Below are 21269 nucleotides of genomic sequence, written 5' to 3'. Positions count from 1 at the left end.
CCACGTGAGCATATTTTTCAAATACGTCACTATACGTGACGTAGTAATAAGGCAGAAATCGTCTGCAGTGTTTTACAATCTGGTTTTTGCCTGCGGTATTTTCTGTCACATTATCGTAATTAATGTTATTTATTGACTAATTATTAAAATATTGAGGTGACTTAAATACCCGGAAGTGTCTCAACTCAATTAAAACCGGCTGATTAAGGTAAAATTTGATATTATTGAGTATTTGTTTAGGCCTTGGCGCATATATTTCATCTACTGGAGTCATATCTAAATGATGCAACCTGGCAGCATGGAATCCCATAGATTTATGCTGCGCAAGCTTCTATCATAAATCCATGCTGGCAGGCTTACGAAGGCGGTGTACCGGTGTTGAGACTTTATAGCGTTTTCCTTTGGGTCCTCGCGGAGCGCTCCCATGGAGGAATAAAACTTGGAGATCCTATTCTTCAAAAACAGTCTTTGTTAAAAGCTGGAAACTACTACTACCATTTTTATTGCTCCTTGGGAGCGCTCCGCGAGGACCCAAAGGAAAACGCTATTAGTGGAAGCCATGCCCATAGATACATGAAAAACTAATAAATTCATATATCTGTGGTTTTGCATTTCATAGATATATTAAATATTAATTACAAGATTTCGCTAGGTCTTTAATTAAAAAAATAATAATAGTAATAATAATTACAAGATCTTTAAAAGAAAGTGCTTATTTAAATTTGTATGATTTTAATTTTCTCCAGGCAACATTGCTTTTAAAATCTCATCCATAATGGAGAACGGAGTTGTTTTAAGTGAAATTAACAGTAAAGAAGAGAATAAGGAGAATTCCGAAGAGGATACTGTAGATCCATGGAATGTTGCTACTACTTCTTCAACTGGCATTGATTATGATAAATTAATTGGTAAATTAGAGTAGTATTAATTATTATTTCATCAGAAATACATTTCATCTAAGTGAAAGTAAATGGGATCTTTCCTATTTACGAGGCCGCCTTCGATAGTGGGATTTTTTTTTAGTAGGATAGTAGTAAAAATAGTAGTATTTTTCCTAGATCAAAAAGCTAGACCGATGACGGAGAAAATGCTATGAACAGCTCTATTTGAATACTCATTAGGCATATTTCAGAAGCAACGTTTTCGTATGATTTTACTGTTTTAACAGTTTTTGATTATTTAACCTAATGTTCTCAGCGAAATTTCCCAAAAGAAATTCATTTTGTACTATTAATGCGCCCAAAATAACGAAACATATGTCACCAAAGTGAACTTCCCCACATCTTGGCCTCTCAACTAGGTGTCTATAGTCGCCCTATTGTGAGGCCACTCCTAATCTCGTCGGTCTCTACACGGAAATCAGTAAACCCCATCTCTACTGGCCTCTCAAGTAGGCCACTACTGACGCCTAGTTGAGCGGCCAGTGTAATAGTCCATGGTTCCATTTTGTTTGTTTATTCTCTACTGGCCTCTCAAGTAGGCCACTACTGACGCCTAGTTGAGCGGCCAGTGTAATAGTCCATGGTTCCATTTTGTTTGTTTATTCTCTACTGGCCTCTCAAGTAGGCCACTACTGACGCCTAATTGAGCGGCCAGTGTAATAGTCCATGGTTCCATTTTGCTTGTTTATTCTCTACTGGCCTCTCAAGTAGGCCACTACTGACGCCTAGTTGAGAGGCCAGTGTAATAGTCCATGGTTCCATTTTGCTTGTTTATTCTCTACTGGCCTCTCAAGTAGGCCACTACTGACGCCTAGTTGAGAGGCCAGTGTAATAGTCCATGGTTCCATTTTGCTTGTTTATTATCTACTGGCCTCTCAAGTAGGCCACTACTGACGCCTAGTTGAGCGGCCAGTGTAATAGTCCATGGTTCCATTTTGTTTGTTTATTCTCTACTGGCCTCTCAAGTAGGCCACTACTGACGCCTAGTTGAGCGGCCAGTGTAATAGTCCATGGTTCCATTTTGCTTGTTTATTCTCTACTGGCCTCTCAAGTAGGCCACTACTGACGCCTAGTTGAGAGGCCAGTGTAATAGTCCATGGTTCCATTTTGCTTGTTTATTCTCTACTGGCCTCTCAAGTAGGCCACTACTGACGCCTAGTTGAGAGGCCAGTGTAATAGTCCATGGTTCCATTTTGCTTGTTTATTATCTACTGGCCTCTCAAGTAGGCCACTACTGACGCCTAGTTGAGAGGCCAGTGTAATAGTCCATGGTTCCATTTTGCTTGTTTATTCTCTACTGGCCTCTCAAGTAGGCCACTACTGACGCCTAGTTGAGAGGCCAGTGTAATAGTCCATGGTTCCATTTTGCTTGTTTATTATCTACTGGCCTCTCAAGTAGGCCACTACTGACGCCTAGTTGAGCGGCCAGTGTAATAGTCCATGGTTCCATTTTGTTTGTTTATTCTCTACTGGCCTCTCAAGTAGGCCACTACTGACGCCTAGTTGAGCGGCCAGTGTAATAGTCCATGGTTCCATTTTGCTTGTTTATTCTCTACTGGCCTCTCAAGTAGGCCACTACTGACGCCTAGTTGAGAGGCCAGTGTAATAGTCCATGGTTCCATTTTGCTTGTTTATTATCTACTGGCCTCTCAAGTAGGCCACTACTGACGCCTAGTTGAGCGGCCAGTGTAATAGTCCATGGTTCCATTTTGTTTGTTTATTCTCTACTGGCCTCTCAAGTAGGCCACTACTGACGCCTAGTTGAGCGGCCAGTGTAATAGTCCATGGTTCCATTTTGCTTGTTTATTCTCTACTGGCCTCTCAAGTAGGCCACTACTGACGCCTAGTTGAGAGGCCAGTGTAATAGTCCATGGTTCCATTTTGCTTGTTTATTCTCTACTGGCCTCTCAAGTAGGCCACTACTGACGCCTAGTTGAGAGGCCAGTGTAATAGTCCATGGTTCCATTTTGCTTGTTTATTATCTACTGGCCTCTCAAGTAGGCCACTACTGACGCCTAGTTGAGAGGCCAGTGTAATAGTCCATGGTTCCATTTTGCTTGTTTATTCTCTACTGGCCTCTCAAGTAGGCCACTACTGACGCCTAGTTGAGAGGCCAGTGTAATAGTCCATGGTTCCATTTTGTTTGTTTATTCTCTACTGGCCTCTCAAGTAGGCCACTACTGACGCCTAGTTGAGCGGCCAGTGTAATAGTCCATGGTTCCATTTTGCTTGTTTGTTATCTACTGGCCTCTCAAGTAGGCCACTACTGACGCCTAGTTGAGCGGCCAGTGTAATAGTCCATGGTTCCATTTTGCTTGTTTATTCTCTACTGGCCTCTCAAGTAGGCCACTACTGACGCCTAGTTGAGCGGCCAGTGTAATAGTCCATGGTTCCACTTCGCTTGTTTATTCTCTACTGGCCTCTCAAGTAGGCCACTACTGACGCCTAGTTGAGAGGCCAGTGTAATAGTCCATGGTTCCACTTCGCTTGTTTATTCTCTACTGGCCTCTCAAGTAGGCCACTACTGACGCCTAGTTGAGCGGCCAGTTCTTGTTTATTCTCTACTGGCCTCTCAAATAGGCCACTACTGACGCCTAGTTGAGAGGCCAGTGTAATAGTCCATGGTTCCATTTTGCTTGTTTATTCTCTACTGGCCTCTCAAGTAGGCCACTACTGACGCCTAGTTGAGCGGCCAGATCTTGTTTATTATCTACTGGCCTCTCAAGTAGGCCACTACTGACGCCTAGTTGAGCGGCCAGTGTAATAGTCCATGGTTCCATTTTGCTTGTTTATTCTCTACTGGCCTCTCAAGTAGGCCACTACTGACGTCTAGTTGAGCGGCCAGTGTAATAGTCCATGGTTCCATTTAGCTTGTTTATTCTCTACTGGCCTCTCAAGTAGGCTACTACTGACGCCTAGTTGAGCGGCCAGTGTAATAGTCCATGATTCCATTTAGCTTGTTTATTCTCTACTGGCCTCTCAAGTAGGCCACTACTGACGCCTAGTTGAGAGGCCAGTGTAATAGTCCATGGTTCCATTTAGCTTGTTTATTCTCTACTGGCCTCTCAAGTAGGCCACTACTGACGCCTAGTTGAGAGGCCAGTGTAATAGTTCATGGTTCCATTTAGCTTGTTTATTCTCTACTGGCCTCTCAAGTAGGCCACTACTGACGCCTAGTTGAGAGGCCAGTGTAATAGTCCATGGTTCCATTTAGCTTGTTTATTCTCTACTGGCCTCTCAAGTACGCCACTACTGACGCCTAGTTGAGAGGCCAGTGTAATAGTCCATGGTTCCATATAGCTTGTTTATTCTCTACTGGCCTCTCAAGTAGGCCACTACTGACGCCTAGTTGAGCGGCCAATGTAATAGTCCATGGTTCCATTTAGCTTGTTTATTCTCTACTGGCCTCTCAAGTAGGCCACTACTGACGCCTAGTTGAGAGGCCAGTGTAATAGTCCATGGTTCCATTTAGCTTGTTTATTCTCTACTGGCCTCTCAAGTAGGCCACTACTGACGCCTAGTTGAGAGGCCAGTGTAATAGTCCATGGTTCCATTTAGCTTGTTTATTCTCTACTGGCCTCTCAAGTAGGCCACTACTGACGCCTAGTTGAGAGGCCAGTGTAATAGTCCATGATTCCATTTTGCTTGTTTATTCTCTACTGGCCTCTCAAGTAGGCCACTACTGACGCCAAGATGAGCGGCCTGACACTTAACCTAACCTAACCCAACCCAACCCAACCCAACCCAACCTAACCCAACCCAACCCAACCTAACCTAAACTAACCTAACCTAAACTAACCTAACCTAACCTAACCTAACCTAACCTAACCTAACCTAACCTAACCTAACCTAACCTAACCTAACCTAACCTAACCTATACTTATCTAGTTTGAACGTTAGGACATATCTGTACTGGCCTCGCAATTAGGCCACTTAGGACACCTAGTTTAAAGGCCAATGTGATGCTTCCATTTCGTTTTTAATATTTATTCACGAACGGCAAAGTAGCCGACGATAAAAACATAGATAAGAAACCCATGTATTGTCCCTAGTTTAATTTTGCGTGTTTATTCTCTACTGGCCTCTCAAGTAGGCCACTACAAACGCTTAGTTCAGAGGCGCGTGTAATTGTACACGGTTCCGTTTTGCATGTTTATTTTCTAATGGCCTCTCAAGTAGGCCACTACCAACGCCTACTTGAGAGGCCCGACATGGAATTTCACCCGCCTCGCCTAAACCTAACCTAACCTAACCTGGTCTAATCTCGTTCGAACGTAAGGGCATATCTGTACTGACCTCGCAATTAGGTTAAAAGCCAATGTATTATTCCAACATTTCGTTTTGCATGTGCATTCTGTACTGGCCTCGCAATTAGAACACTTAAAACGCCTTGTTAAAAGGCCAGTGCATTACCCCATTTTATTTTTCCTGTTTATTCACGAAAGGCTAAGTATGCGCCTCTTTACACGGAAAAAGACAGTAATATAGCAATGTTTTGGAAAAGGCGGCAATTTATGATTAGTGAGAAATAATTTGGAAAAGGCGGCAATTTATGGTTAGTCAGCAATATTTTGGAAAAGGCGGCAATTTATGGTTAGTCAGCAATATTTCAAAAAGGCGGAAATTTATGGTTAGTCAGCAATATTTTGGAAAAGGCGGCAATTTATGGTTAGTCGGTACAATGTAGCAATTCATACTATTTTCTCCATCATAGGTTCCGCTTTTCCTCGTAGGGGGAATACTACTATTTTTACTACCATCCTACTAAAAATTTTACCACTATGGAAAACGGCCTCTAAAATAGGAATGACCCAGTAAATGTAATAGAATTGCTTTACTATACTTTTAGTCCGATTTGGTTGTCATAAAATTGATGATGTATTAATTAAGAGATTTGAAGCTGTAACTGGCAAACCCGCCCACCATTTTTTACGTAGAGGAATATTCTTTTCTCATAGGTAGTTAGATTTAATAATTAATGAGTTTTTGGAAGTAATTATAAAGTCTAGAAATTTATTTCCATGCCTTAGGGATATGTTTGAAATTTTAAAACGGCACGAAGAAAAGAAACCATTTTACCTATATACTGGTAGAGGGCCTTCTTCTCAAGCGTTACATTTGGGACACTTAATTCCCTTTATATTCACTAAGTAAAACAGTTTTAACTTAGTTTTAAATAGAAATAATTTAATTATCTCCGTCCGTGTTCGTAGAGCTTTACAAGAAATATTTGATGTTCCATTAGTAATTCAATTAACTGATGATGAAAAGTTTTTGTGGAAAGATCTGACAATTGAACAAGCGAGAAAAATGGCTTTTGAAAATGTCAAGGATATTATAGCTTTAGGTTTTGATATGGAAAAAACCTTTATATTCTGTGATTTTGATTTCATCGGGTATAAATTGTTAAATTCAATTTTCTTTTTTAAATGTTTTTAGGACTAATTAATTATTAATTTTAACTAGACAATGTCCAGAATTTTACCAAAATATGGTACGCGTTCAACGTAGCGTAACTTTCAATCAAGTTAAAGGAATTTTTGGTTTTGGAGACAGTGATTGCATTGGAAAAATTAGTTTTCCCGCAATTCAAGCCGCACCTTCTTTCAGTACTTCTTTTCCTTTCATATTTCATGGGAAAAAAGACATTCCATGCCTTATTCCTTGCGCTATCGACCAAGATCCTTATTTTCGCATGACAAGAGACGTTGCCCCGCGATTAGGTTACAAGAAACCAGCCTTAATTCATTCTGTATTTTTCCCCGCTCTTCAAGGAGCTCAAACTAAAATGAGCGCCAGTGATCCTAATAGCTCAGTTTTCTTAACTGATACCCCAAATCAAATTAAAAACAAAGTAATTAAGTTAAAACTTATAGTTGAGTGTCGAGTTATTAACTTAAATTAATTAACTCTCTTTATTAATTAAGATTAACAAATACGCCTTTTCCGGAGGCGGCACAACTGTCGAGGAACACAGGGAAAAGGGAGGAAATTGTGATGTTGATATTTCTTATCAATATCTTAAGTTTTTCCTTGAAGATGATCAACGTTTGGAGGAAATTAGGAGGGTTAGAACTTAATTGACATTAATTTTAAGTTAGATGTTATATATTTATGTTATGGTTTATTATTGGTTTTAAATTCAGGATTACACCAGTGGTGAATTGCTAACCGGTCATTTGAAAAAGGAGTTAATCACAATTCTTCAAAAGATAGTTGCAGACCACCAACAAAGGAGGAAAACGATCACCGATGACATTGTTAGACAATTTATGACTCCACGACCCCTAAAATATGGTGGAAATGAATGAAAATGTAAAGAATAATGTCTGTAACATTAATGTTTTGTTGCTTTTAAAATTATTTTGGTGGATTTTGGCTTAATTTATTGATGCTTAAGAAAAAATAAATTAAATAAACAAGTTTTTGGCGATACTTAATGACTTTCTAAATATTTAATCACAGTTAGAGAATTTCTTGACAGATGCCGCTGGCAACATATTTCACATGGGGGGGGGGGGCATATTGTACAATAGAGGGTATAGAGAAAAGGAGTAGAAGCTAACAACTTTGTTAATGTGTTTTTCAGGAGTTCAATCTTTTATTTATTTCACCGTATTTCAACCAATGATGTAGAATTTATGTAGATATTTTATTGCTTTCAACCAATTGAATGGCTGAGAAAGAAACTCGCGCTCACAGGAAGTTGATAGAAAATGTAACGTCTCCACTAGAAGGGTCTCTACTTCTACTGTTGTTCTTTATATTCTCTCTGAATATGCTAGGGATATTTTCCATAGACATTCTCTATTAGCGTTTTCCTTTGTGGTCTCCTGAGATCGCTCCATATTTTTGTGTTACGTCACCGCTGTAGCTCGGAGGACCGAATGTAGTTGCTCACAATGAAAAACAAAAGTTTTTTCAGAGCGGTTTTGTGACGTCATCATGTGAAGTACTCGTGACAATTTAGTTTCAGCCAATAAAAAAGTTGCGCACCATTTTCGAAAAAGAAGTTACGTTTGCCTATACGTCATACAAAATAGAGAGTTTAAGCATCCCCTAAACGCGTACGTGTAGCTACCTTCCACAGTGCATTAGACCAATGCATTGTCAAAGGTGGCTACACGTACGCGTATAGGGGATGCTTAAAAAAAAACTACGATTTTCAACAACGAAATAGGCCTAATGTATTTTATTAATAGTTATTGTATTTCTAATGCAGTTTATTGTTATTAGTTAACGCATTTCTTACGTAGATTATAATTAGATAAGGTGTTTCTTGTGTAGTTTATTTTTAATTATTTTATTATTGTTTTATTTGTTGATTTATTGTGTTTTATTATTGTTTTATTGCACTTTTATAAAGTAGCTTAATATAATAATAGGCAGAATTTGTATCATATTCTAAAATTAAACCAAAATGAGAAAGAACCGATATTTTATTACATTAACCATAAGTTTATAAGATATGTTCCATAAGTATGACACTGCCAATACTTCTTAACGTTAGAGACTTACTTATTATCTAATGAATTTTTTTTCAAACATTATCAAAGTTATAATGAGTGATAACACATTTTCGAAAAGTATTTTAATTATTAATCAATCTGAATGTATCAAATGGAATGTATTTGGAAATAAAATATTGCATTAATATTTATAAGTCTGCCTAATAAATTTATTTTTACTTGTAAGCTTACTAATTATAGTTAGCGGCTGAGGTATAGAAACTTGTTTCATACCCTATGAATTAGAGTATGATGAAAGTGCTTTCCTAACTCTATTATTAGAGTCGAATATGTTGACATGACACTCTTAATAGACAGAATAAATGACTTTATCCAATGAAAACTTTGAATACAGTATCAATGATATAATGAATGATTTTATTCGAAGTGATATGGACTGATGCGTGACATAGCAGCCACGCTACAAACGTCCACGGTACAAACTAATGTTTAATTAGCTAGTGCTGGTTACATAAAAGTGTGTTTGTTTATGTGTGTGGTAGTGAACGGATTAAAGATACCCGGTCACGTCACTTATGACGTCATATCACGTGACCTACGACGTAAGATCACGTGACCTACGACATCATATCACGTGACATACGACGTCAAATCACGTGACCTATGACGTCACATCACGTGACTAATGACGTCAGATCACGTGACCTATGACCTCACATCACGTGACATACGACCTCAAATCACGTGAACTATGACGTCACATCACGTGACTAATGACGTCAGATCACGTGACCTATGACGTCAGATCACGTGACTAATGACGTCAGATCACGTGACCTATGACGTCAGATCACGTGACCTATGACGTCAGATCACGTGACCTATGACATCACATCACGTGACATACGACCTCAAATCACGTGAACTATGACGTCACATCACGTGACTAATGACGTCAGATCACGTGACTAATGACGTCAGATCACGTGACCTATGACGTCAGATCACGTGACCTATGACGTCACATCACGTGACCTATGACGTCAGATCACGTGACCTATGACGTCACCGAGGTAATTGACTTGTGACGTCACGACAGATGTTAATGGTAATAGGTAATGATTGTCCATTCAGTTAGGCCTAGCGTTCATTCATTTAGGCCTAGCGTTCATTCAAATAGGCCTAGCAGTGTTCAGCTATTTGGATTTCGTGCCCGGGGTATGGCGCACCCGAGTCCGCGCATAGGAGCTTTTAGCGCCCCCCGACGTTGGAAATTTACTTAGTTGATCGTTACGTGTCAACCGGCTCATTTCGTTGCCTGGAAGCCGTCGAGGAAAGTCGTTTGGAAAAAACCTGTCCCGCTCAGTTGATCGTTACGGGTCAGCCGGTTCATTCGTTGCCTGGAAACCGTCGAGGAAGTCGCTGGAAAAACCTTTCGCGCTCTTGAAGTTGATACTTGATCGTTCCGCCATTTCACTGATCGTTTTTCCCGAGGACGCAAGCTGAATTCGACGCTCTTCAACTTGGCGGCCATTGCTTCGCCTCGTGGTGCTTTAACAGTCCGTAAGCCTAACCTTTACAATAATCCAAACTCATCTAGCTCCCCTTAAATTATTTATTTTATTTCAAGTATTTAAATTAATTAGGTAGTGTTAAATGTTAGTGAATTTTATTTATCTATTAAAAATCAAGTACCACAAATAAAATTTTACAACGAGATCTTGGACAAGAGAGAATCTCTTAATAATTAGTTTTAGGGGCTATTATTATAAGCTATTAAACGGGGCACGTAATTAATTTAGAGATATCGCAACAAATTTTTGGAAATTAAGTCTCGTCGAACAAGAGGACTGTTGCCCTAAGCCTAATTAAGCCTTGTCCCATTTAAATTCTAGTTATTTGCGGATACTGTCTGTGGGAATAGTTTTAAAATAAATAAATGGAAGGTTTTCCTAAAATTAGTTTAGGGGCTATTATTAAATAATTTAGAGATAACGCGACCGATTTTCGAAAATCAAGTCCCGCAGACATAATTTTAAGACACGTGGACGTTTGCCCTAAGCCTAAGTTAACCCTTGTCCAATTTCAACTAGAGAGTTTATTTGTGGGTTCTACCTGTGGGAATAGTTTTAAATATATGGCAGGTTTTAAAAAAATTAGCTAAGAAGATATTTTAAATTACTATGCTATTAAAAGGGGCAATTTAGTTTAAATAAATGTCAAGTTTTCCTAAAATTAATTTAGGGGATATTTTAAATTAATTTAATTATTAAGCTGCGTAATTTAAAATAAATAAATAGAAGGTTTTTCTGAAATTAGTTTAGGGGATGTTTTAAATTATTTTCATTATTAAGTTACATAATTTAACTTTAAATAAAGGGCTGGTTTTCTTAAAATTATTTTCTATTCAATTTTGAGAAATAATTAGCTAGCGAGAGTATTTAATTCAGGGTGGAAATCACGGTAGTCAAGTCTTTCTTTAATTTAGGGTGACAATTAGTTGGTGTAGTTCGTCTCGGTTTGTCAATTTGGTAGCCAGTTTTTTAATTAAGGACACCCTCTTCTTAAATTATTTAAACCTACGAGATTACTATGATAGTAGGCAATAGTTTAATATGTGTTATTAATATGGTTTCATTTATAGATGTGGATGATTTTCTTGGACTTTTCTGTCGCTGGTCATTCCGAGACGTATCCTTCCAGATGACATACTTTGTTCCGATTGAGGCAAGACGAAGCTGTTCTGGACTCGCTATGTATCATTCCTGATGACATGCTTCGTTGGATTCACGTTACATGATGTCTTCTGGACTTGCTCTTTCTCTCAGCGCTGACTTAAAAGATATGGAGGAAATCATCGAAGCTAGAAGACACAAAATTCATCTTTTATACTTGCAATTTTTTCATGTAACCACTTAACTTATTTTTTTTGCTTGAAAATTTTATCTGTAACTACTTATTATTTTTTTGCGTTCAAACTTTAACTTACAAAACCCTTTAATAATTTTTTTGTTCGAAATTTTTGTAAACACATACGTTTTTTTGTTTTTTATTGAATAAATTTTGCCTTAAACCTCGTTCTTTCTTTTACTTAATTTCTTTCGATACTAGACTTGGTTTCGATTTTTTAGGGTCTGGACTTAGGGGGATATTTTTAGGCCCCTTTTTAAGCTTTTTACTTAATAAAAAATGCAAAACTTAATTAAAAAAATTTTTTTATAAAAAAAATTAAATATTTATTAAAATTTTATAAAAAATGATAAAAATATATAAAAAATATGCAGAAAAATGTCAAAAAAATGATTATAAGTAAATCGATTGTTTTTTTTGGCCCTAGTCTAATAACGAAACTTTAAGCTATACTTACTGAACCACCCCCCACGTAAGCCTTGCGAGCCCAATTTAAATTTAACAAGTCCCTGTTTTACTCGGGAATTATTAAATTTAAACTAAGGCCCGCTGTGGAGCCCCCAAAAACCAGGAAACTTCGTCCTTAGCATGGGATTTCCAATGAAAGTCCACTCGATGATAGACGTCCTCCACTAGATGATAGAAGTCCTCCACTCGCTGATAGAAGTCCTCCACTCGCTGATAGAAGTCCTCCACTCGCTGATAGAAGTCCTCCACTCGCTGATAGAAGTCCTCCACTCGCTGATAGAAGTCCTCCACTCGAGAGAATGTTCCTGCGCAAGAGAAATTCTTATTATTATTTAGAGAAAATAGCACATGCATAACTTCAAATTAAATACCTTAATATGAAAATCCACTTGAATATTCTTGCATGATGTAACGTAAAATGTTCGGGCAGAAGACAAATTATTACTATTGACAAATTGCACACGCGTAACATTAAACTAAATACCTTAGTATGGGGAAGTAAAATAATACCATAAAAACCTAAGCCTTGATTTGATAATAATAAAGGCTTTGTTTATAGGAAACCCGCTTAAAATCGTGTTTACTTTTAAAGGACAAAGCGTATAAGCAACCTTCTACCTTAAACATAAATCATAAATTTATTTAGATCCTACAAAACTCCCTCAAATAGTTGCCAAACGCTTTTCCCCTAAAAATATTTATAATTAAAATCATAAAATAGATGCCTTAATACCGCAAAGGGAATCTCACCCTTAAAATCCTGATTACGTTCATTATTCTTAAAAGGGAGGGCTAGGACCAGTTTTCACCTATTCCATATTTCAGCATTTTATTTATGTCCTGGCGAAAAGAAAAATCCCTACATAGAAAAGGACACAAGCGCTTTCCTTCTAAGAATAAATAGAATAATAAATAATAAACTAAATATCCCAATAATTGCCTACAATGTTTGACAGGCTGTCGAAATAGTCTTTTTGCTAATGAGATTCCCTTTAAACGGATAAAACCAAAGTGTAGACCTGAATTGAGAATGGAATTGTCCCGTTAATATCGCTAAAATTACTATTAATAAGATTTAATTACTTCACTGAAAGCCTAAAATGTCTAAATTGTTTTCCTAGTGAGATTCAGTTTCAACGGATAAAATCAAAGTGTAGACCCGAATTAAGAAAGGAATTGTAATGGGTTCATTGACCTGATTAATATAGGGTGCATTTTGTCAATAATAATAATTCATTCTAGAATCCAACATAAATTTCTCCTTTGGAAACAGATGATAGCTAAAAAAATAAAATCTGTTCAATTCAAACAATCTAATACAAAATTAAAATTATCAGCTTAAATGGCGCAAGCATTTTGAATAACATTAATTCCACTTTCAAATAAATCATTTAACATAACTAGAAAGATAAATATTAAGACGGTTTAGGGTCAATCTTGAAATATTTATCAAATAAACAATCACTTTGAATTACTTTTAAACCGACTAAAAGATTGAATAGTAAAACCAGGAATAAATGCAATGCGCAATTAATTAGAAAAATTTAATAAGATTAATTTCAAATATTTTGAATAAGTACGACATGAATGTGAATCATCAATGCTGTGCGCCATTTTACAACTCCCCAAAATAAACTTCTAAAATCTTTCCAAGAAGGCATTTCGATACGACTAACTTGTAACTACACAAATGGTGCTGTTACGGTGAAAACAAATGGGCTTGACACCCACAGGGCCGGAAATAAGAAAACTTTCATATAGAACATGTGTCCCCTCCTTTGACTAGAAAATGTATAGGACCTTGTCCACTAGTGTGTGCAATGACTCCGCGTATCTCTAGTAGAACCACAGTTATGAGCCTTCAAAGTTGAGTGTAATTATGGTGGGATGGGGGGGGGGCAAATAGGACTATAACATACTCAAAGGACGAAAATGACTTAACTCCTTTGACAAGAAAATTTATAGGACATTGTCCACTAGAGTATGCAAAAAATAGTATCGCGTGTTCATGGTTAAGCTATCAAAACTTTGGGAAAATGTATTGGTCAAACCGGCCAGTGACCCCCTTATTTATTTATTTATTTATTTATTTATTGGAGGGATAGGGTTGCTAAGCCAAATTGACTTATGTGCAACCCCCCAAAAGCATTAAGGTACAACAAATGAACCGAAAAATATTAAATTATTAAAGTCAGGCGTTGTCCAGGATCCAAGCCGTTATACTGTGACGGAAAGTGGTAGAAGATTCCAATGATAACAACTCCTCAGGTAACGAGTTCCAATCATTGATGACCCTTGCGGTAAAGTGACTAGCTTTAGGAAAGGACTTCGCCACTGGTTTCGCCAGTTTAGCAGGATGTCCTCTGGTGCGTAGATTAGTTGACGGGAGAAATAGTGAAGACATGTCAGTGTGCACATTGCCTTTATAAATATCGAATACGTAGACCAAATCATTAATACGTTGTCTAAGAGACGGGGAAAGTAGGCGGAGTCGCTCATCACGCGTAGCAGGGGAGTGGTGGCTAAATCCCTTTGTGACCTTCGTGAATCTATTGTGGGCCTTTAAGAGTAGAGATTGCTGCGTAATTCGAGGAGGGCGCCAGATGACAGAAGCGTAGTCAATTAATGGTAAAACCAGGGAATTATAAATTGAACGCATGATAGTTGGCGAATGGTGGCAAAAATTCCGTCGCGTTAGCCCAGTAATGCTATTTATACGATTGGCGGTGCGTTGAGCATGGGTGCTAAAGGCAAATGTTTCATCCATAAAAACGCCTAGGTCCCGCACTGAAGCCACATTAGACAGAGAGATACCGTTGATATTGTAAGAAAACCTAGGGTTTTTTGTTCCTAAATGAAGCACCGCGCACTTTTCCACGTTGAATTGCATCCCGTAGGAGGACGCCCATGCGACGACGTTGTCCAAATCACGCTGCAATTGAAGGCATTCATCCTCGGTCTGTATGGCATTGTAGAGTTTCGCGTCATCCGCGAACAGAAGCATTTTAGAGTAGGCGACATTGTTAGGCAGCGAGTTTATAAATATGGAAAAGAGCAGTGGTCCAAGAACGGAGCCTTGAGGAACGCCACTTTGTAGTTCGCGATAGGAGGAAGCGAAACCCTTGTAGACCACACGCTGACGCCTGTTCGAGACAAAATCGATTAACCAGTCAAGGGCATTCCCGGTGATACCAGCACCCATCAAGGAGGAACGAATGGCGGAAATTGGAATGGTGTCAAACGCTTTAGTGAGATCAAGGTATATGATGTCAACTGAAGCTCCATTCTCAAGCCATTCCACCCAGTCGGTAGTGGCAGTCAGTAGATTAGTCACGCATGATTTTTTACGAAGAAAACCATGTTGGGAGGGATGAAAGAACTGAGTAGCTTCAAGATAGTTGTCAATTTGAATTTTCGCGATCCGTTCGCAAGTTTTACCGACTTGACTTGTAAGGCTAATTGGTCGAAAGTTCTCCTTTGCAAGACGACTCCCTTTTTTATGAATCGGAGTGACATCCGCGGTTTTCCAGCCCATCGGAACAGTACCCGTAGAGAAAGAACGATTGAACAATATGGTTAATGGGCCGCAAAGGAGAGTAGCCGAATTTCTCAAAAGATTTAAAAAAAAAAAGTTTTTAAAAATAGTATGGGACATTTTAAAATGTTATAGGACAATGTGTCCTGTGCTTATTTCCGGCCCTAGACACCCATATTTACACCAATAGATTTGTTAATTGAAAACATTTTAGAGAACTACAGTTACTTAAACACATTATTTCGGCGTTAATACAGCTGCCGTTAAAGGTTTTCTACTCGCTTCAGTTAAGGGCAATATACAGCCAATAACCAAAGCAACACAAGTGCATTAGATATTTAGAACTACGGAGTTCCAAATAACTAGCATTATGTTCGGTAACCAATATATAAAATCAACTAAGGTTATGTTTTCCTCAAACAGACAATGGTCGTAATTAACAAACCTATTTTCCACTTGTAACGCTTAATTTCCATTTGGTAGCGATAAAATTTTGGTATTTGATCTAAATTAACCCTTATAAATAAAATATTTACCTGGAAAGATCTCTTATACCACTACTGAAAGAGGCAACAGCTTCCTTGAATCCGTGGTGCCAACGTGGTCCCGTAAGCCTTGGTAATAGTAGCACCAGGCCCAGTTAGTGGTGCCAACCAACGTGGTTCCGTAAGCCTTGGTCGTAATTAACAAATGTATTTGGCACGGTAAACCATACATTTTCTTCTTGCAACGCTTGATTTCCGATCGGTAGCAATAAAACTTTGGTATTTAATCCAAATTAACCCTTAAAATATAAATAAAATCAAAATATTTACCAGCAGAAAATCGCAGCGTCCAGTTCTAACGGAAAACGACCCCAAAAATAACCCAGGATGAATAGGCTTATTCGTTGCAAACATGGACCGCTAGATGGCGCTGCTGAAGTTAGGCAGACTTCAAAATATGGCGGGAGCGTGCGTTTCAATTTTATTGTTTCTATTTTCTAATATAGTTAATAATTTAGTTAATTATAATTTACTAATGTCTTCTAAACAGCCCAAAACACTTTTCTCCACTTTTAAAAAGTGGTACTGGAGTTTATGGATTCCTATAGCTGGAAAAACCACCCTATAAACATGTTTGTCTAACAGGTTAAAACCTGAAATCACAATAATTAAACTAATTCATATGAAACTTAAACTAAACATTTTTAATTTTAAGGCTGGGACCCGTTTCATGTGGAAAATCAACTCCAGTTGATTTAAATCAAACAAAAAGTTAAGAAACTAAAAATGTCACAAAATCTGTTTCTTTTTGGCCTAATTATTCCGGTTATTAATTAGATAATTAGTGAAATATAATTCGTAATCTCACAAACAGGATGTCCTGTAAGAATACCTCAGCTTAATAAATTTGGTCAGATGTTATATAAGTTTAAATGCCTTGAAGTTGACGCAGTAACGTCATTTTTGAAAGTACCTCATGATACATTTTACTGATTTCTTGAAAAACTTTAAATTTAATTTTAATTTAGCATACCTTTCAAGTATCCACAATAAAACAAAAACGAAACAGACTGACTTAAGCAGACGACACATATTAGCGTTTCACGGGGCCGGAAATAAGCAGGTTTTCCACAAGGAGAATGATAAGATACATCCTCCTGGGTTTCCAGCATACCTTCCGGTAGAAGGTTATAATCATAGACATAACATACTATTAAAGCCTAGACAAACTATTGGGGGCATAGACATTACCCGCGCTCCTCCAGTCAGTTTTGCGCCAATTTATTTTCGTCCGTAAGAATATTCTAAAGGTAAACCATTAATTTCATAGCAATAATCCCCTTTAAAAAAGTCAATTGTAGTAGTTTTATCAAATGTTTTAACTTGACAACGAATTTGCGAAAGTTAAATACCGAAAACTATTTTACATCGAGGCTATCGCTAAGCCTTAGTCAAAAATCAAATATGGGTTATATGGCCGCTGTTTAAACTTTAAGAACCCACGCGCTAATCGGGCCTTGGACATAAGACAATCTACAAACTTTCTTTTACAATCGAGGTTTAACCGTTTAATCGTGCTTTTTGGGGTTATCTAAATCATTTGACAACGTGAATACATTTTAAAAGTTTCCTATTCATCGAAACTCCATCCAACTTGGACGATAAAATTAATGAACTGAACTTCAGAAGTCAAGGAGAATGGCTCAACGCTCACGTCAAATCGTCGTTAACAACTTGAACTTTTCCGTGGTACTTGAGAAATCATCTTACTACATTACCTGGAGGGAGCCGCTTACGGTAAGCTTTTTATTAATGATTTTTCTGGGCCGACTGGGAAAGAATATAATGTCAAATGATTGATAATGGCTTCCGATATGAACCCAACTTTACAAAATGGTACAAAGTTCCTTATATAACAGTTAGAGAACTTCTGTAAACACAGAAACCCCTTGAAAGTTTACCCTAAAAGACCTTTATTCTAAATTTAAAATGTTTTTCGTGGTTGTAACCAAGTTTTTAGTTTTGCCTGCCAAATATCATGAGGCAAAACATATTTTTTTTTTGTTTAAAAATAACCGCGATACTTTTGAGATTGTCATTTTGGCCTGCTCTACGTGCTTAATCATTTTTATAGACATTGGAATTAACTCTTATGTGGAAAGATATGACCAAATATTTGAACCATTTTTAATTTCTGAGGCTTCAAATATAAATTTGACGTTCGTTTTCTTATATTTTTGACACGTACAGGAAGGGGGCGGAAAATAATTAATCATTTTGGGCAAAACTAACCTTGCCTTACGTTCGATTAAAAATAATTTAGTTTTAACTCCAAACTGGCAACCGTATAGATAGCGCGCGTTAAAAATGGGGGGGGGGGGGGGGGTTAGAGAATTTTCTGCGTGGTTTGTTTCTTAACTTTAACTGCGCTACAGTGTTGGCAGTTATTTGTGAGAGCTTGCAAGTTTTGGATCTGAATGCTCAATGAATCGAACAGAACTACGAGCTATTCAGTCTATTGTAGATAGACTTCTCCGCACACTGTCTATAGGAAACTTAACGAAAAGTTTATAAAATGTCATATATAGCTTCGTCGTTTGTTGTATAATTTCTTTCCTATATATGGCAACGTCATAAAATGCTATATCTCTCTTGCCTCGGTGTCATCCCCGCTATCGTGGGCGTACAGTATCTCCGTTATACAAAAGCGCCCAAAACACGCGGTAGGAGTAAGTTGTTCTCTCTCATCTCTAACGATATTAGAACCAAATGCCAAATTCATTCTGTTGACTTTGCCAAAATATTCGTCTTTGAAATTTCAACGCTCGACTTGAAAAATATGATTTCATCTTTTAACGAAGGTCAGAGATGCTTAAAAGAATTTCATCCCTCGCTTGATAAATAAGATTAAATTTATAATTAAATCAGGCAAAATCTGATTAATTAAATCATTCTCAAAGTTGCTAAGTGGACGTCCCAGCCCCGCGTACTTTTTGAGATTTTGTTAGATTTTTATTAATCCGAACTAATTATAATCAAGATAAGTAGCAAAGGCCTCATTGGGCTTTAGAAACGCTTTGAAGGGGTGGAGCTCTTCATTGGGTTAACTATTATTCATTCCAGTTTACTTTCAATAAATAAATTACCGATGTTATTTCTTTTTAATTATCCGAGTTAAAAGAAGGCAATTTGAGGCAAAATCATTACTTTTTGTATGAAATTCAAGTACGTAATATCGTAATTAAGGTAATTTTATCATTTGGGAACTTGTTACGCTCGAGTGTAATGAGGTATACATCAAAAACACGGGCTTTTAATTAGAAACTGCAATAATTAAATTGATCCCACGTATGGTTTGGCCTTCCAAAAAATGCTAGGAAGTAATTATTTTCCTGCCCCGCTGCGAAGGTTTAATAAAAACTAGTAGGATGCTTTGATAATAAGTTCAAGTTGACTATTAGGCGAAAACGCTTTGTCCTTTTTGGACGAATAGATCTAAAGAAAAAAAAATGTAGGAAAAGAAAATCCGATTCAGTCTGTAGTTAATAGAAGAAATTGTTGAGAAAATTCGATTCCGAAACATAAGGGGATGAATTCCAACGAGGAGAAACGCAGTTCTTAACTGGGAAAAGGTGCGCTTGACCTTTCGAAATGGTTCCCCCAAACTCTTTTTAGATTCTTGGGTTGTCTAATAGGGAAGTGAAACTATAGAGGTATTGTTAAGATTTCGTTCACGTATTGAAAATGAATTCAATTTAAAAAATAGATTCTTAAAAGTTTAGCGAAGGTATGTGATTTTAGGATCGGGTCAAGGTCAAGCGCGAAGATGTTGATCTCGGCGATGACTCGACACTGATTTCTGTGATTATTTATTATGATTAAAATCCTTTTAAATGTTGTGTCATTACCGAGCCCGTTTTTTTAAATAATTAGATCGGTGATCTTACATCGATTTGAGATCAAAATCACCACCTCTCTACACTGAGAAATTGATACAATAATGGTTTTAAATATAAACAAACAGTTCGAATTGGATTTTTTTTTTATTTTAATATTTTAAAGGAGATATTACCAACCCTATAAACAACGTTAAAATGAAATTCCTTGTGAAGTTCGTTTCTGGTATAGGAGGACAACACGCCTACCAAACCTTATTCGTTAGCGTTTCAAAGCCAATCTCTAATATCTCTGCTTTTTCATCAAGTTTAATCATTTATTTTCAATTCACATCTTTATTTTTAAATTATGCGCTTCGCAAACAAAACGTAGGTATTCAGTATTTCCTCAACCATGCCTTCATCCGTAAAAGTCGACCTTACAAGTCTTTTAGAAAATTGACGAGTAGCAACAGTTTTTCTCGCCATTACCTGCACCGTCGGGACAGCTTGGATACTTTGTTATAATGATACTTGGAAGATATCTAGAGAGACATATTCTCTGTACTCTGTAGTCGCTTTGTATTTTCCGATTCGACTCTGAACGCGTTCCGAAATTTTCGTTCAGTTCTGGTCCAGAGGCGGAACGCGATGCCTTTTTAGCTCTCCTCTGAGAGTCCCTCGTAACATTCTCTTCTGCCTCTACCTATACCCACCCCATCTCTATCCTTGGTGGTGGTTGTATCTTCCCTCGTCTCTCATCTCGATTTAACACTCAAACTGAATAGGGCCACGAAACTGATGGGATGCTAGTTGAACTGGCTCCTGACTGACTTAGGTTTTTAGTGGAATACTCGGTGAACTCGGTTGGCTCGTTCTAGTAGTTGAAATATTGACACGGCGGCCGGGTTTTATAACACGCGGTTTTAAGGTTAAACGCGCTCGTGAAATTTAGGAAGGGAAGTTTTCCCCAATTGTTTTATAAAGAAAGAAGACAACGTAATCGTACGGAACGGAACTTGAAATGAACTTCAGGAATATAAAATATTGTGCAAAAATCATGAAGAGTAACTGGTGAAATTTAACTGGTGAGTTGTGGTTTGTTTATTTTTGTAATGATTTTATTTATTTCATCTCGGGGAAGATTACCTTGTGCTGAGAATCAATTAGAGTTACTGAGAATATGGGGACTTAGTTTCAGGGTTCGTACGGAACCTGGATAACCTGGAAAACCTGGATAAGTCAGGGATATGGAAAATAGGGGAAAAATTCAGGGATAAGTCAGGGATTTGAAACTTTTTCCTAAAAAGTCAGGGATATGTCAGGGATTTCGTTTGGTATTTCAAACCATGCTTCTAGCAATGCTAAATATGAGCCAGGTGTGATGAAGTGGGCTCTGGTGAACACCTTAAAAAGGTCAGGGATATTGGCAAAATTTGGTCAGGGATAACCTGGAAAAGTCAGGGATTTTTGATGCTAAATATGAGCCAGGTGTGATGAAGTGGGCTCTGGTGAACACCTTAAAAAGGTCAGGGATATTGGCAAAATTTGGTCAGGGATATTGGCAAAATTTGGTCAGGGATATT

General features: G+C 37.6%; 1 protein-coding gene and 1 long non-coding RNA gene across 2 annotated transcripts; one reads left to right on the top strand and one right to left on the bottom strand.

Moving 5' to 3' along the window:
* The first annotated feature begins 43 nt into the window (after nucleotides 1-43).
* On the top strand, nucleotides 44-7376 carry TrpRS (Tryptophanyl-tRNA synthetase). The gene is made up of 8 exons (XM_089853059.1): nucleotides 44-208; nucleotides 747-908; nucleotides 5791-5899; nucleotides 5972-6091; nucleotides 6155-6337; nucleotides 6408-6795; nucleotides 6869-7009; nucleotides 7088-7376. Exons 2-8 carry the CDS (start codon nucleotides 776-778, stop codon nucleotides 7250-7252), a joined length of 1239 nt encoding a protein of 412 aa, XP_089709185.1. The 5' UTR covers nucleotides 44-208; nucleotides 747-775; the 3' UTR covers nucleotides 7253-7376.
* A 3897-nt stretch (nucleotides 7377-11273) lies between these two features.
* Nucleotides 11274-13836, bottom strand: LOC149623788 (uncharacterized). Its single transcript, XR_016374881.1, has 2 exons — nucleotides 12160-13836; nucleotides 11274-12093 (listed from the first exon to the last, which is right to left on the bottom strand). It is a non-coding gene; the product is annotated as an uncharacterized LOC149623788 (long non-coding RNA).
* Nucleotides 13837-21269: the final 7433 nt, after the last annotated feature.

Source organism: Phalangium opilio, unplaced genomic scaffold (assembly GCF_054372755.1).
Source record: "Phalangium opilio isolate 3A_F unplaced genomic scaffold, DU_Popi_V2 ptg000113l_1, whole genome shotgun sequence".
Taxonomy (NCBI): Eukaryota; Metazoa; Arthropoda; class Arachnida; order Opiliones; family Phalangiidae; genus Phalangium; species Phalangium opilio.
The sequence above is the reverse complement of the archived record's forward strand: the minus strand, read 5'-3'. Positions and strand labels throughout refer to the sequence as shown.